The sequence below is a fragment of the Archocentrus centrarchus genome, chromosome 16 (assembly GCF_007364275.1).
Source record: "Archocentrus centrarchus isolate MPI-CPG fArcCen1 chromosome 16, fArcCen1, whole genome shotgun sequence".
In the NCBI taxonomy this organism is placed as follows: domain Eukaryota; kingdom Metazoa; phylum Chordata; class Actinopteri; order Cichliformes; family Cichlidae; genus Archocentrus; species Archocentrus centrarchus.
In genome coordinates, this window is record NC_044361.1 from 32,827,562 (window position 1) to 32,845,223 (window position 17,662).

At 42.7% G+C, this 17,662-nt stretch overlaps 1 protein-coding gene across 3 annotated transcripts in view; it reads right to left on the reverse strand.

Annotated features, from left to right (window-relative positions):
* Positions 1 to 17,662, reverse strand: part of thbs3a (thrombospondin 3a) — a 33,490-nt gene that overhangs the window by 4,564 nt on the left and 11,264 nt on the right. For 2 of the 3 annotated variants that reach the window (XM_030750242.1, XM_030750241.1), the window contains 17 exons: positions 17,371 to 17,422; positions 17,133 to 17,281; positions 16,317 to 16,454; positions 14,001 to 14,075; positions 13,656 to 13,808; positions 13,224 to 13,334; positions 12,938 to 13,045; positions 11,914 to 12,073; positions 11,540 to 11,658; positions 11,041 to 11,093; positions 10,331 to 10,512; positions 9,516 to 9,694; positions 9,027 to 9,075; positions 8,740 to 8,936; positions 8,370 to 8,542; positions 4,932 to 5,071; positions 2,342 to 3,819 (listed from right to left, as the gene is read on the reverse strand). In XM_030750242.1, coding sequence (XP_030606102.1) covers positions 3,758 to 3,819; positions 4,932 to 5,071; positions 8,370 to 8,542; positions 8,740 to 8,936; positions 9,027 to 9,075; positions 9,516 to 9,694; positions 10,331 to 10,512; positions 11,041 to 11,093; positions 11,540 to 11,658; positions 11,914 to 12,073; positions 12,938 to 13,045; positions 13,224 to 13,334; positions 13,656 to 13,808; positions 14,001 to 14,075; positions 16,317 to 16,454; positions 17,133 to 17,281; positions 17,371 to 17,422 — 2,100 coding nt within the window. In that variant the 3' untranslated portion in view covers positions 2,342 to 3,757. Of the gene's footprint in view, positions 1 to 2,341; positions 3,820 to 4,931; positions 5,072 to 8,369; positions 8,543 to 8,739; positions 8,937 to 9,026; positions 9,076 to 9,515; positions 9,695 to 10,330; positions 10,513 to 11,040; positions 11,094 to 11,539; positions 11,659 to 11,913; positions 12,074 to 12,937; positions 13,046 to 13,223; positions 13,335 to 13,655; positions 13,809 to 14,000; positions 14,076 to 16,316; positions 16,455 to 17,132; positions 17,282 to 17,370; positions 17,423 to 17,662 lie in introns of those variants that run through there. The other variant, XR_004021185.1, reaches the window with a different exon arrangement.

Here is a 17,662-nt window from a genome sequence, read left to right on the forward strand (position 1 = left end):
AAAGTTCAACATTATCGTTATGATAATAACGTGTTTCTCAGCACAAACTTCATCAGGACATCTGCAGGCTGTGTTGGAAGTGAACATGATTTGGATGGTTTAGTTTGAGGTCAGATTGGGACAAAGAGGAGTTACAGTTACAGTTCAGTTTAAATTAGTTTGCTTTACAATGTCAGTCAATGTAAAAAATCCTCTGAAGTGACGGAAACACGACTGTGTGTGTTTCAGGGTGTGCTGTGTGTTTCCTCCCAGGGTCGGGCAGGTCCGGGATGTGGTGCACTGTTGTCATATCTCCCCTCCAATATTGCACTCGTCCCGGCCTCCCCGGCCCAGGGGTCACGACCCCATCCTCTCCCCACCAGGGCAACGAGAGAGCAAAAACAGCGCTGGAGCTCAGAGACCAGGTATCACACATCATGAGATAACTTACGGCTTTGTTTTATTCTCCATGGTGTCACTATGTTGTTTCTCCCAACAATAAACAGAAAGATTTTATTTCCCACAGTGGGCTGGTCAGTGTCTAGAAACCAGTCTTCCAATTCTGCCTGACGTAAAGATCTCAAATATATTATCAGCTACTAATTTAGGATGCTAACACGGTGAAATTAAAAGATCAACATGGTAAACATTCAACCTTTTAACTATCATTTAACTCAAAGCAGAACTGAGTGGAAGTACAAATCTCCTGAAAGGCAGCACTGCAAAAGTTTTGACACTGAGTAACTGCTGATTGGTGGTCTTTTGTCACAGTGGAGTCATGGTAGAAAAATAACTCCAAAATTAAAGTTGTGCAAATGGGACCTAAACTTCACCTTGAGGTACTTCTTGAAAGTCCCTGTTAGACTTCCCAGCAAGACAGTAAACCACCGACCACAGAACTCATGACTCAAATTCATCACCTCCGGCTCCGGGGTCCATTCTGGGCTAACTGACTGCTGCACACCCCAGGGCTTATGATGCTCACAGACAGGAAATCGATGTGAAGTTCATCTCATAGTGAATCAGACAGAATTAAGAGCTACATAAACATAAATGCTGGAGCCTATCCCAGCTGTCATTGGGTGAGAGGCAGGGTACACCCTATACAGGTCTAATCAAATACCACTGTTTAAAAATAATAATAATAATATGATCTATATTTCTCACAGAGACGGACTGACTAGACCTGAAAAATGAACATCTGTCATTCACGGTTCAGTTTTTGCCATAATGTTGCGACTAGTTTTGACCGGGAAGACGGCGTCAGGGTTTCGATGTTTGCTGGAAAGCCGGACGGTCTCTACAGGACCGAGACTGAGGGACCTGATTCCAGATAAAGATAATCCAAAACATGTCCAACACAACATTTTCCCCCACTGGCCCCCCACTGTACATTTCTACTGTCCTGAAAAAAATGTTAATACTATATATACTACTGCACAGCTTAATCTATTATGATACAGCATTTAAAAGCAGATGTATATGTTCTTTAAAATAAAGGTGGACACACCCCTGCGTGGATCAGTGGTAGAAAAAGCCAGCAGCATAATTTATAAGAAATCTGACAAATTTAGAGATGGTAAAGTAAAGAAGCAGTTTGTCTCCACACAGACTGCTTTTGTAGACCAGTGAAGTTTGTAGATCAGGTGGTTTGATGAAGGATTCTCATTAGCACTTCCGCGACCCGGCCCCGGATAAGCGGAAGAAAATGGATGGATGGATGGATGGAGGTGAAAGTTTGGATTGTGTTCACAGCAGCGAGCGCTGCTGCTGTCCAGAAAAACACTCCATCGGTGTTCGAGGCGCACCGTCATGAACGCCACTTTTGTTTCTTTTTAGAAAAAATGAGGCTGCTGAATCTTGTAATACTTTTTCTTTTTTTCCCCACACGTGTTCCTACATACATTCTGCAGTCCATATTCTACTTGCTTTCTGTTAGTAGCCTCACACACTTCTTTTAAAATAAATACTGACAGCAAGAAAAAATCTATTTATTAGTGAGGGCTGCTTCAGCCAGCTTATAACTGTGCACACAGCATCACAGGCCTGAAACAGACCAGCAGTTAATCAACTTACCCCAAATCATTTTTTACTGTCGGTTATGTCAGACCTCCCTCCATAGCTGACATCAGTTACTTCATTTATTCATCCTGCGTGTGTGTGTGTGTTTCTGTGTGTGTGTGTTTCTGTGTGTGTGTGTGTGTGTGTGTGATATAGAACAGTTTACAGAGTGATTTGTTTCATGTGCAAACTGTAGGCGCTGATGTGTGAACAGGAGGTAGCTCTGCAGAGAGCACGTGTCACATGTCCGAGTTCCTCTGCTGCAGAAATCAAGGAGCATATAACCGGGATTGTAGGAAAAGTCATGGTTTGGGTTTATTTCAACAAAGATATGTACATTTGAAGACACACAAAAATATGCATTTCACTTTCCACTGGAATCAAAGACTCTCCTCTCTGTAACGTTAGCTTATCAGGTCTCAGCATGAGAGGTTTGCGTTGGTTTGTTGATCAGTTAAACTGAGATTTTCTGATCAAAAGAGGTCCAGAAATCTTTGGTCCTTCTTCTTTCTTGTCAGTGGATGCACATTAATTTGGAAATGAAGTCTGTGTGTGTGTTTGCACCTGTCAGGGTGCTGATTTACATGTCCTCGTCTGTGTTAAACATCAGTGATGAATTTGAACTAGAGTCTTAAATTAAACCCAGATCAGTAACAAGCAGAAAGAGGAGAGAATCTGGGGGGAGACGAATGAAAGACGAGCACACCAACGCATCATCGAGGCAAAGCCAGAAACAACAGCTTTCATGCCGCATCTCTCCACAGAAGCAGACCTGGATTATTTCATTCTGGAGCTCCACCGCAGACTGGACAGCAGCTGATTGAAGATCGGAGGCTCACAAGAAAAACCTGATATTTATATTAGGGATAAATTCGGAAAAATGACCTCAAAAACTGGAAATTTCAGAGAGTAATTTCATAGCGCTGCTGCTCTTCAGTGAAATCGCTTTCACCTGCAGATGGAAAAGTACTAAACTACTGGAGTCACTGTAAGAGAAACACGGCAGTCAAAGCATCCTGAGGTGAAGATGTTGCTACAGCCAGGCAATTAATCTGATGTTAATTTCAATTACAAGAACGAGATAATATTCCAAAGATTTAGTTTTGTCATGTGTTATACATCTGCTGCACACTGATGCATTTCTGCTCCTCCTTAAATGCTCAAACTCATCCGCCATTTAGCTCCAGTTATTAAGCACTCTGCAGATTATTAATGCAAAATAAGACCACAAAATAATAGAGATTAAAATACACAACTTCTCCTGCATTCAACAGCTGTGTGATAAAATAATGCACACATAAATCCACTGATAATTAAAAAAAAAAAGTACATTTAATTCTAAGACACTAAACTTTAAAGCACACCTGTTCTGCTTCACCTGTTCCAATGCTGGTCACTCATATTAAACAAACAGAGACATTCAAACGTAGACGGACACTGATGGTGCGTTCAGGTGCTCCTGAACTGTATCCCCAGACTGTTCACTCTTTCGGCTGCTTTCTCTCTTTTAACGACATTTCATTCATAACACACACAGACACACACACACACACACACACACACACACTCACTCATTCAGGCTGCACATTCCCAGCTCACATTCAGACTACAGTTAAAGTGGGTTCAGAGGAGCTCAGGCTCCGTGAGTGTTCAGCGATGTGTGTACTGATGCTTTTCATGTTGCGTGTGGGGTGTGTTAACAGTCCGTCTGCAGCTCTCAGACCTGAATGTGCATCAGAACTTGTTTACGATGAGCCTGGAAGTCTTCGGGCACCGTGTCTGAAATAGAAAAGAAATGAGGAGATATTGAATCTGTGCTCACAGATTGATATCAACTGAATCAACAAAAGTGGACACAAATCCCTAAATCCTGACACTATTGGGATAAATCATTTCATCTGGATTTTCCACTTCTGTAGGTAAGATTCAGACACGAGGGGTTTACTCATACGAGAAAAGAAGCTAAATGAGCTATTAAAAATTAATTTACTGCCTTTTCATGGTATTTCATGCCAAAGACAGACTCCAGCTCCACTGTCCTGTACTGCGGGGGTGGGGGTGGGGGGGTGGTATCCTCCTTTGTTAGGTCTGAGCTCAGCATAGCAACAAATGAACCAGTTCTAAAATGGTGCAGGTTCTGGTTGGAGTGGAGTGGAGTGGAGACAACTTTTGCCGGCTGCAGTTGAAGATGGTGGAATCTGTGTCCCCGTGGGACAAGAATTACTGGAATCACAGAAAGCTGGGGAGGGATGCAGGGGGGCAAATGGGACAACAGGTCCAGGCGGTGAGCTGCGATTGTGTTGGTGTGGTCAGTGCTGTGACAGCGGTGGAATATTCCCCCTCAGATTCCTCAGGATGTTATGAATTCACAATGCACAATGCAATGAATGATGAAAAAAAAGAAAAAGGTTATTTAGTCCTGGTGTCACTCCTCGCCTTAAGGCTTGGAAACTGTGAGTCCTTCAACTGAAAACTGTTTGGTCACAGCCAGTGATCCAGCTCTCATCAGCAGATGAAATTAGAGTCCCTTTGAAACAGAAGCAGGCGTTTAAGTTTGATGCCTGCGGTGAAATCACAGAGGTCACAGTGTAAGCGGTCAGAACAGTGCTCCAGCCACACGAGAAGATGATCTGGGATGTGGGATCAGTGATATTTAAATGTATTTCTATGGGGTTGTTTCAAGAAGTTTTTGATCACGCTTTGTTCAGGAAAAACTGAAAAGTCCAAAGGTGTCACTTTCCAGATGATCTGGAAATATATTAATTCACTTCAACACATCAGTCAAATTTTAACAACATAAAAAGGCTCATCAAAATATTCCGGGATGCTCTGGAAACAAATAAAACCAAAAATTAAAACTACATAATGCCAAGCTGGGTGTGAGGTCATACCGTTACATCTGTAGCGCAGGTTGGACCAGATGATGTTTTCCTGGGAGAAGCAGAAGACGCCGAGCCGTCCTCCTCTCATGCTGGTGTCGATCACAACCCCAGAGTCTGCCACCATGTCTGTCCCCTCAAACAGCTTGACCCTAAAAGCACGGGAACACAGGGATGCTCCAGATTACAAACCAAAAGTTCCTTGGGATAAATGCTGTCTCATAAAAGGTAAATGCTGGGATGCATCAGGTTAGAAAATAAAAGCTTCCTGCAGTTCCAGAGATAAACACCAAAAACACTCCACTGTGACATTTGAGGAAAGAAGACAAACTTTCCCAAAGATAAACATGGGGGCAGAACCCCAACATTAAACACACTGAGGCAGGACCCAAACCCAACCCTTGGAACAAATCCCTGGTTAGAAATCTCACATCTGCTGAGGTAAATAGTGGGCAGGAGAGGGAATTGCTTGGATACATCAGGTTAGAAATCAAGTGATTTGAGAGGTACAGAAATAAGTTAGAGGTGAATGCAAGGATGGAAAACTTGGAGTTTACAAAGTTAAGCCAGTGTGGAAATGCCTTTAAGCTGCATTCTTCCTGATGCCCAACAGGAGGCGACTGAAAAAAAGACTTCAGACTGTATAGAAGTCTATGAGAAAACGACCCAACTGCTCACTTGATTTATGAGCTCAGTAAAAACGTTCCTGGTGAGTTTATGGCCTCATTTCCTCGTTACAAGTCTGAATACAACATGATGTTTATTTATTAAAATAAAATTCCCAGCAGGGTCAAAATGACAACTCGGTACCTGTGAGTGTGCTGCGAGTGTCACGGCTGGTTTCAAAGCACCAAGAGGGCGACAATTAAAAACACTGAGCTCGAGGCTTCACTGACACATGGGTGACATTTTGGTGGCAGCATCTTTCCAACAATGCTAAACAGTTAGCAACCAAATGCCCCAAATAAACAAAGATGTGATGCAGCAGGTTCAAGGAAAGGAAAATCACACACTTCCTAAACTAACGAGAAGACAGAATCCCAGAGAACAGCTGTAGCTTCTCCTCACGTTTGTGTGTGCAAGCAGAAATAACATTTTCTTTGTTCTCACTTCCTGAAAGTTTGTGCCACGCTTGAATAAATCGTCAGACCAAATAGATAAAGCCATCATTTCTCCACCATTTTATTTTCGATCGCATGTGTAAACTGCACATGAAGTCCCAGCAGCAGCTTTAAAGGACAGAAGCGCAGTGTGAAAAACACAGAGGAGCGCGGCAGAGGGAAGAAAAGAGGACGAACCACCTTCGACTCTGCACTCTCTCTCTCTTTAAAAACTCTCAGAAGAGACTTTGTAAAATCCTCCACCTCCTCCTCCTCCAGCCTCTCTGCCTTTATTCCTTTGCTTTTCTCTTTCTCCTCCGACTGATGAATGTGAATCCAGACTTTTTTTTTTTTTAATCTGTTGCTATTTTGAAAAACAGTTTTGAGCAATATGAAATCAGCAGAATCTGATGATTGAAGTCCTCCTGTGGGCGTGACAGACATTTAAAAAATGAATCCTACAAACAGAGTAGCAGCAGGACGAGTGGAGCTTTGACTCTTTTCAGCAGCGCGAGGTCTTAATAACGACTGATTTAGCACTTTGAGCGGGTACAGTAGATATTTTATGGGATAAAGTTTTCCAGCTTGTCGCGCTCTCTCCGTATGATCTGCATATCAATGGCCACCGAGCCGGATTCTTGCCAGGGCTTTGGTCGCCATGGAGACGAGTACAATGGAGTACCGGGGGGCCCCGAAGCCACAAAGAAGTTTCAGAGGGTAAAGAATGCAGTAAAGAGAAAAGAAAGCAAGAGATGGGAAACAGATGAACATAAGGGACACAGCTGCAGGCTGAGGGGGTACTACGCACTACTGCAATATCTGTACTCCAGGTTACTCAGTACAGCACGAGCAATACAGACTACAGCAATAAAGACGAGTCTAACAGACAAAGCTGAAGGCTGAGAGAATACTGCAGTACCTATAATACAGATAACTGCACTATTTGTACTACAATAAATGAGTAGTAGTATGTCAATTTCCCAGCTGTAGGACTGATAAAGGGTATGTTATCTGTCTCTATATCAGTACTACAGACTACTGTAATATCTACACAGAACACATTTATGAAGATGACTAACAGACAAGCTGAGAGTACAGCAGAGTACTGCTCCAAAGACTACAGTATTTGCTCAGTAGCTTATACTATCCTTACTACTCAGTATTTTTACTTAGGAGTACTGCGGCATCCATACTATAAGCTACTACAGCATCTTTACTGTAATAATGGTAATAAACTCAGCATACTCAGAAGGGAAGTTCAGCCAGAAATCTCACACACACACACACACACACACACACACACACACACACACACACACACACACACACACACACACACACATTTAACTTAAAAAATATGTAGGTGATGAAAGAAAATGAAATATAAAAAAGAATAAAACTAAAGATTAAAACCAAGGAAACATAAATTATAAGACAACAACTGATAAGTAGTCAATAAAAGATGACATCACATATAATGAAATCAAACAAAAGCAAGTTTAAAGAGTTTTCAGAAATGCTTTAAAGGGAGTCCCTGACTCTGTGAGAGGATGTTCCAGAGCTGAGGAGTCCTGATGGAGAAATAGGACCAGGCCTTCAGACCTCACCTGAGGAGCACAGGCTGAGAGCTGGTTCATGTAGGGTCGGCATTTCTGCCGTGTAGCTCCGGACCCAGATGTGCTTTAAAAGTGATCGGTAAAATCTTACAAGGAGGGAGTTACCACCAAGATGCACGCATGACTGTTTTCATATATTTGACGGTCCAGTGCTGGAAGGTCATTGTTACCTTAATGAGGGCAGTTTCTGTGCTGTGTAAAGATATGAAACTGGCCTGAAAGTTCTCAAAGAAGTACTACAGTGTATATGGCACTGCTGCCTAATTTTAGTATATGGCATTTACCGATGTCAGGGGCCAATATTTATCTGTTGTTTGTCATCAGCTTTAGCTGGCTAACCGTTAAAAACAGAATGACTGAAGAGCTGAAAGGACAAATTGTTCATTTAAACACTGCTATCAGTACTGACCCAGAATTAGACAAAAAACAGCAGTACAGCAGCATTTTTACTACTAAGCTCTCAGTTTCTATACTTAGTATACTGCAAAGTGAACATTATACTGTAAAACAGGTAAGAGTTAAAGCCACAGAGAGAGAGAGTACTACAGAGTACTGCAGCTCCAGTACTACTACAATATCCTGCAAGGCCCTATGCTATGCATGTGCAATGGGGTGCTTCAAACAGGAATGTAGTAGAGGATATGGTCATACTGCAGTATTTAAAATACAACTGTACCACAGCTCTAACTGTATTCTGGTCTAGTCTGGGGTCTCAGGTCTGCCTGTGGACTCACCTGATGTATCCCACCTGCGGCCGGTGGCTCAGCTGCCAGCGATATGAGGTTTTGTCCTTCCAGCCGGTGTTTCGTGGGTCCTTCCAGAGCAGCTTCACCTCCCCAGGTGTGTCTCCAGTGTGCCACAGGGCATTCCTCAGGAACTCACCTGGTCCAGTCCGAGACTTCACCGCCTGCAGGATAAACACAAGGAGAAATCTGTGAAGAGAGTAACTGACGACAAATGAACTCTTCAAGAATGACCAGCATGCATTACAAAATGCTAGCACATGATGTAATGCTGGTTTCTGCCATGAGATGGCAGCAGAGAAGTGTACAGTCTGTAACAGTCGAAGCAATACATTAAACAACAGCAGAACAGAGTAGAAACCTTGAGCTGCAGGGCGGGCTGGGCGATGGCTCTGAAGGGGATGGACTGCCAGTATGCTTGCTCCGTCTGTTTCCACATCACCACGTAGAAGCTGGATGAATCCTGGTAGCCAAAGATGAAGCCAGCGTAGTCGTCGTCCGTCACCGTGTTGACATGGAACGTTCCCTCAAAGTCAACGCCATTAAACGCTGTGTAGCCTGCAGACACAGAGCAGGAGGTGACGGTCTACTCAAGAACCAGGACCAGGGGACAGCTATGAATTCTCAACTTTAAAGGGGAACTCGTACCTATGGCTAAACCAGGATCGCTGTTCATCGTCTGGACAATCTCCATACCCTGAAGAGGAAAGAGAGCATCAAGATCACACAGGCCGCTTGTGTTTATAGTATAAGATATACTATTTAAATAAAAATTAGTTTAAATTGTGAATCATGCAGAACTACTATAGAAGAGTAAATGAATAAAAATGTGGAGCTGGAAATTAGCAAAATAGGCACCCTTTAAGTAGGTTGTGCTTCATGTCCACCAGGAGGTGCTCTAGGAGGGTTTTAAACAAAACACTAGTATCAGCTGCATTTTCTTGTAAGGTTCTGGAGCTTTTGTTGATCTAAAATCTTACTATGAACATCTGAGATGTCCTCCCACATCTTTAATTCATTTTAACACAAAGGGATAAACAATTAAATGCTTTTTTCTACTATATGAGCTCATGCTGACGAGAACAGGTGCAGCAACAGTAATACTGCTCAGTGTTCATGTAAGAACATAAAAGTTACCTGATTCAGCACCACCCAGTTAGGATCAATCTGGGCATCGCCCTCTGGGTCCAGGACGACCGTCTGATAGGCTCTAAAGTCTGTCAGCGTGACCTCAGCGCTCTCCGGGCATACATCGATCAAATCCATCACAGCGTCGTTATCGAAGTCGTTCTCACAGACATCTCCGATACCATTCACTAAAGACGGACAGCCACAGAGGAGCAGTTTAAATCCAGACCTGTTCAGCATTTCTCTGGCTAAAATTACTCCTCTATGCAGATGATCCAGTTCTCTTCATCCCCAGAGAGCACGGTTTACAGCACAGCTGTGATACTGCTGAGCTGGATGGTTCAGCATTCAGTCAGGGAGATATCAAATTTATGGCCAATTTGCACATAAATAAAACAAAACAGTAAATATAATTCAAACAAAAAAACCTTCAATATTTATCAGAGGTTTGTAATAAATGTGGGAACCTTTCCACAGCCGGCCATAAAAAGAGATTTGAATGCAGAAAAAAGCAAATTTGGTTAAAAAGATGTAAATAAATCAAAAGTGGGATTTAATAATCCTTAAAAAATATCTATTTTATAATACAGTATATGGTAAGAATATTTACGTAATTGCATAAACAGATTTGATATACTTTTTTTAAACCAAAAAATGTAAAGTTTAAGAAGATAATTGTGCTCACTACCATAAATCACAATAATCACATTTAATATCATATTTTTGCTTCTGAACAGACAAAAAAAAAGTTTGTTTTCACTGAAGTTTGCACAGCAGCAGGCTCTGGTAGTTTAGGCCATGTGGGTTTTTTCTATGATCGTTACCATCAGAGTCTTTCTGGTTGGGGTTGACGATGAGTCTGCAGTTGTCGTGGTCATCGAGGATGCCATCGTTGTCATCGTCATGGTCACAGTCGTCTCCCAGGCCGTCGTTATCGGAGTCCAGCTGGGAGCTGTTGGGAATGTCTGGGCAGTTGTCTCTGCTGTCCTGATGACCGTCACCGTCCCTGCAGACATTAAAAAAAGGCAAACAGGTTTCGCTCTTTAATAAGCAAGTTTCTTTTTTTTCAATTATTATTATTGTCTACAGCCTGGTGAATTGATCTCTTAAGGCTGCCTTTTTTTAACAGATTTTTAAAAAATGCTTTCATAATTCATCTGTTTGGATACTGTTACAGTTAGAGGTGTGGCCACCAGCATAACTGCATCACCTCTAATACTAATGTGTAGTATTCATAGCCTTAACCATATGTTTCTAAGAGGCTTAAAGTTATGTGAAACAGCCATTTTGAGAATATTCAAAAATAACTGAAAATACAAATAAAATCACTTAAATAAGGAACTTATTTATTTATTAGTGTAGTCATTTTCATTTTTAAGCTACAGTGTAACTTAGGTCCAGAGTCAACTGCAACTAGATATCATGTTCAAACTTGAACATCAAGCTTTATGAAAATGATATTGCTCTTAAAAAAAGAGACTAGAAAACTGTGTGTGTGTGTGTGTGTGTGTGTGTGTGTGTGTCTCAGACGTACGTGTCGTGGTTGGTGTCGCAAACGTCTCCGACCAGGTCGTTGTCTACATCCGTCTAAAGAGAAAAGAAGACACACTGTGACCTTTGACCTCTTTGTTTTTGCATGTTACAAAGATAAAACAAACTTTACTGAATTATTTGCTCGCACAGTCTGACACAGAGTAATGCTCTTCTCCCCATCTTCACTCTGAAAGACCCAGAAATGCTGTTTTTACATCTAGCTATGTTATTAATTACCTCCTCAGCTGTGAGATGTTCCACTAGGCATGTTTAGCACTGCTCAGCTCTTTCATTCTTTAGTTGTCTTTCTCACAACTTTTTTGAATAGAGATGTTGTTATCAAACATGAGATGAGCAAACATTTAATATGTTTGAGTTTTGGGGTTTTTTTTTTTTGCTATTTTCTATTCAAAATGCCTTTAAATGATTGATAAATCAGTGCACTGCGTTTTTGATGTACATTACAGACAGTGTGCTGTGAGCCCTGTGAGTGTGTGTACCTGCATGGGGTTGCTGAGTTCAGGACAGCTGTCGCAGGCGTCTCCGACGCCGTCTCTGTCTCTGTCTGTCTGCATCGGGTTTGGGACCTTCGGACAGTTATCCAGAACGTTGGGAATACCTGAGCACACATTCGTTCACCGGGCTTGTTTATTAGTTATAAAAGAGATTAATGCAGTACCTGCAGTTTTATCAGTTTGCATTTTTGGGTAAACACCAGCCTTAAAAGACATTTTACAACTTAGGCCGCAGTTTGCTGTCAAAACTTTCCAAACTTTTTCCCTAAGCTTCACAGCTCCTGCAGTTCCTGTTCTCCGCCTTTAGAGGGCAGTATAGATTCATGTGTCTCCTGTGAAGTCATAAGACAGTTTCTAACCGTCTCCATCGATATCCTGGTCACAGGCATCTCCCTGTCCATTGTTGTCTGTGTCTTTCTGGTCGCTGTTGGGGACGTTGGGACAGTTATCACAGGCATCTCCGAATGAGTCACTGTCCGAGTTCTGCTGGTCTTTGTTAGGGACCAAACGACAGTTATCCTGAGGGCCAGAGGACATGTCACATGACCACATCACAGCCAAAACAGCCACTAAACCCACAGAAACAGTGGAGGAAATAATTATTTGATCCCCTCCTGAAATTTGCAGTTTGCTCACTTCCAAAGAAATGAACAGTCTCTAATTTTAATGGTAGTTTCATTTTAATGGAGAGAGAGAGAATTCCAACCCAACATCCAGAGAAAAACACATTACATAAAAGTTATACATTGATTTGCATGTCAGTGAGTGAAATAAGTATTTGATCATGACTTAGTACTTGGTGGAGAAACCCTTGTTGGAGAGCACAGACTCCTCTTTATAGAAACTCTCAAAATCTTTTAGGTTACTTGGTGGTCATTTTATTTTTATTTTATTTCTGAATAATCACACAGTGGTCACCTTCTCACCAAGCTTCTTGCTGATGGACTTGTAGCCCATTCCAGCCTCGTGCAGGTCTACAATCTTGTCCCTGATGTCCTTTGACAGCTCTTTGGTCTCGCCCATGGTGGTGGAGAGGTTGGAATGGAAGACACTGATTCTGTGGACATGTGTGCTTCATGCACATAAGGAGTTTAGATCAGGAGTATCTGTAATTGACTGACTGATTGTAATCTGTGTGTCATATGGGCACACAGCCAGTCTGTGGGAGCCAGAATTCCTGCTGGGCTGTAGGGGATCAAATACTTTATTTCACTCAATGAGATGTGAGTCAGTTTATAACTTTTATGTGTTTTTTCTGGATTTTTGGTTGATATTCTGTCTCTCTCCATTAAAATGAAACCAGCTTACTGTTCATTTCTTTGGAAGTGAGCAAACTTAAAAGTTCAGCAGGGATCAAATAGTTATTTATTCTCAGTCTCTAACCTCCACGTTCTTGATGCCGTCTCCATCAGCGTCCTCATCGCACTGATCTCCAATCCCATCGTTGTCGGCGTCCTCTTGGCCAGAGTTTGGTGTGAACACACAGTTGTCCTGGTGGACAAAGAACAGACTTTTGTTGCTTTTTGTCTTATTTTGCATGTTCAAACTGTTATTTCACATTCCACTCTTTGACATCATGTTAAATTATTCACTATAACCATAAAATTTGAATGGAAATAAAACAGCAAATGTGAAAAGACACGGTGATGTATTATGGAACATGTCTAACCTGTTTGCAGTGTTTGTCGTTGTCCATGCAGGGCAGCGAGCGGTCGGGATACCCGTCAATGTCCGTGTCCTTGCCACACGTGTTCCCGTTACCGGCCCAGCCCACATTACACTGGAAACACGCACACAGGTCGATGATTATGAGAACACTGAGAGGGCTCAGGAGAGACTCAAAGCAATCGGAGTTAGACCTGAGTGGTGTGCAATACCCTACAGTGTGATTATCACTGCTACCATAAACCAGAAGCCCAGGTTCAGAACAAAACAGCAGCATCATAAAAAGATGCACCAAAGCCTCCTCAGACTGGTTGTGTTGAATAAGTTTGATCACAGTTGTGTTACTGGTCCTCTGAGGTTCATCATTTTCATAACAGTGGACATATGTATAGTTACATGACAATTACATAAACTTGAACTTATCAGGTGTCCTCACCCTGCAGGCAACCTCTCCGTTTCTCTCCATGGCACAGTGGGCATTGCTGTCACAGGGGTTAAAGGTCAGTGCAGCACAGGACTTCCTAGGGAAGCATCCTGATGTTTGGTTGCCAAGGAAACCAGGTTTACAGCCTCCACATTTGTATGAGCCCTAAAGAGAAATATGAAAGTTACAGCTGGATGTCCACCAGAGGGCGCTGTCTCACAGCAGCAGCCTGCGTCTCTGAACTGGTGACAGAAACCAGAAGCTAGGAGACCCACGAAAACGTGTTAAATGTGTGTTCCCAGCAATGACAGCACAGCGATGTTTGTCTGTGTGAAGAGAACGATGATGTTAACTCACCACAGTGTTGACGCAGACAGAGTTTGGTACACAGGCGTCAGGCAGATCAACACACTCGTCAATATCCACACAGTCCTGAGAAATAGATTCACATTTTCATAATTCAGAACGCTTTACAGTCGCATTTCTCTGCACACACGCTGGGCCTAGCAGGTAACGCACAGGTCTCACTGATTTTCCATCCAAGTGAACTACGCCCAGAGTCCTGCTCATGGTCACGGCTCACCGGGACACCTAAAAAAAATGTCCAAAAACATTCAGACCTAACTGTGTACTGTTTTACGTTGTGTTTTTCAGGTAGTAATTTTTAGTACTCACCTGCAGTAAACTATGCCATATGTGATCAAAATATCTAATTTTTTTTTTAGCCATTTCTATTTATTCTTTTCTCCAAAATCCATGATTGTTTTTAATTGTTTCCAGTTGCAATTTCCATTTATAAACACACTTTTCCAGAATGAACACATCCACCTCTCTGGCTGCAAAATGGTGCAAAGTCTGCAGACATGCTGGCACAGCACTGTATCCACCCATAAAGGTGTGCTGGAGTAGAAAACAAGCTCGCCTTTGTCAGCTACAACTTCCGAACATCTTTCAAGAAGTAAACTACATTTCCTTGTGTGTGTGTGTTGTGTGTGTGTGTGTGTGTGTGTGTGTGTGTGTGTGTGTGTGAGTGAGTGAGTGAGTGAGTGAGAGTGAGTGAGAAAGAGAGTGACCCAAAAGAAGTTAAATAAAAAATAGTCTCCTCAGAAAAATTGTAACACTTAGATGACACATCAGATCTGTATTGGGGGGAAAATCATGTTGGATATCTATACTGATATGGACCAGGTAATGTGTTAGGAATGAAAGGATGCCACATTGTTTGATGGAAATTAAAATTATCAACCTACAGAGGCTGAATTCAAGAGACCCGAAAATCAAAGGCTAGTCCATTTTGCCCAAATTTCATTACAGCAACTTTTTTTAATACCTTTGATGTGCAATTTTAATATTTTTTATGAGTATATGCCTTCTGTTGCACAGATGTGGACAGTTGTACTACCATACATGTATGACAGCACAATGACAATACAAAATTGTCTTATCAAAATGGTATTCAGTAGTTTGTAGGCCCCAACATGCTTGCACGCATGCCTGACAACATCGGGGCTCCTAATGAGACCATGGGTGGTGTCCTCGGGGATCTCCTTCCAGATCTGGACCGAGGGATCACCGAGCTTCTGGACAATCTGAGGTGCAACCTGGTTGTATCACATAAAACATAATGTCCCAGAGGTGTTCAATTGGATTTAGGTCAGGCAAGTGTGGGGGACAGTCAATGGTATCTAATCCTTCATGCCTGCATACTCTCCCCACATGAGGCTGGGCATTGTCATCCACCAGGAGGAACCCAGGACCCACTGCACCAGTGTAGGGTCTGATGGGTCCAAGGATTTCATCCTGATACCTAATGGCAGTCAGGGTGCTGTTGCTTGTAGAGGTCTGTGTATCCCTCCATGGATATGCCTCCTCAGACCACCAAACAGCTCTTGCTGAACGATGTTACAGGCAGCATAATGTTCTCCACAGCTTCTTCAGACCCTTTCACGTTTGTCACACGAGCTCAGGGTGAACGTGCTCTCATCTGTGAAAAGCACAGTGCTCCAGTGGTGGACCTGCCATTTCAGGTATTCTATGGCAAATGCCAATCAGGCTCCACAGTGCTGGGCAGTGAGCACAGGACCCAGTAAAGGATGTCAGGCCCTCAGGTCTGTTTCTGATTGTTTGGTCAGAGACATTCACAACAGTGGCCTGCTGGAGGTCATTTTATAGGGCTCAGGCAGTGCTGGCAGTGGGTTAAGGACCTTCCAGCTCTCCTAGAGCAACTAACTGTCTCCTGGAATCTCCTCCATGCTCTGAGACTGTGCTGGGAGACACAGCAAACCTGCCACGTATTGATGCGCCATCCTGGAGGTGTTGGACTAACTGTGCAACCTCCAGGTATGGCCTCATGTTACCAGCAGTGACACTGACCCTAGCCAAATGCAAAACTACAAAAATCAGTCAGAGAAGATGAGAAGGAAAAAATGTCAGTGGTCTCCACATAAAAAACCATTCATGTTTGGGGGGGGTTTCTTATTGTTGTCCCTGTAGTGCACCTGTTGTTAATTTAATTAACACCAAAGCAGCTGAACCTGATCAATGACCCCCTCTGATACTAAACTAATCAGATCAATATCCCAGAAGTTTAATTGACTTGATGCTAAACTCTGATTTAAAAGTGCTCCTTTAGGTTTTTTTGAGCAGTGTAAATGCAGTGCTCAATCCTCTGACCTGTTTGTTTGTTTTGGCGTAGTCCAGTCCAGTTCCAGACAGTGGCGCCCCCCATAGGCCTGGAGGACATGGCAGACAGCTGAACCCCCCGATTGTGTTCACACAGGCTTGGGGAGAGAAACAAGGCTGCGCATCACACTGAGAGAGACGGAAAAAGGGGTGTTACTATAACAAATATATACTGTGTGTTGTTGTGGTTATTTTAAAGTGGACCAATTCTTTCTTCTTTGCCTTATTTTCTGTAAAACACACACACACACACACACACACACACACACACACACACACACACACACACACACACACACACACACACACACACACAGACTGTTCCAGTAATCAGTGTTTATATTAATCATGTCAAAAGTTTCAAATCATGAGTTCAGTTTATGTATAAGCCAAAAGCTCAGGATTCAAACTCCTTTTCACACTTTTTTTCAGTTTTTACACCTGTGTGATGTCAGTAGGAGAGGATATACCTAATATGGTCACCTTATGTGGGCAGATGCTTCACTTACCTGCTGTTCAAATCTTGTGTTTGTGAAGGGCAGCCAATGAGAAAAGAGTTGGTTAAAAGAGGGAGGAGTTAAAACAGCTTGTTTCCTACAGAGGACGACCTGAGGGGCTGCAGCAAGGCCCAGAATAAGATAGATAAAGATTATTTTGAACTAAGTCTCCTGTAGTAGAGTCCAACGCTAAAAACATGAGCAGCTCCCCTTTAATGTGTCACACAAAGGCAGAGTTTGTTCTCTGTGTAATGCAGTTGTAGTATTGGCATTGTTGTTGTTATTAAACATTTAATTGTCTTATTACTACCTCGTTGATGTCCCTGCAATGCGTCCCATTGCCAGTGGTTCCAGGTGGACAGGACCCACAGGTGTATCCTGGGTAGTGTAAACTCTCCATGCAGGACACACCTTTGTAACAGGGGTTAGGAGAGCAGCGGGAACGAGGCTCATGGAAACCTGCGGACAGAGACGCCGAGTCATCAGAGCTTCCTCAGGATTCAAACCAGGGTTTACTGTGAGGAGAATGAACAGAGCTGCTGACTCACCACAAACCTGACACTCCAGGATGGTGTTCCTGATCAGAGCCATCTCCTTCACCTGAGGACAACGACAACGCATCAATAAACCTTTCAGCTCACGTCGCTTTATTTCTCTTCCTGTATCTCACTGTGTTTTGTGAAGTCCTGTCTCCTAAAGCCCTAGAGGTGGTAGCTCAAGTGAGCAGTTTCTCAAAGGCTTCTATGAAACCAGAAGCATTTCTGCAACCACAGGAATCATCCCTGCAGAATTCAGGTTTGAGGCAGTTCTGCATCGGCTTTATGATTCAAATCTGCTCAA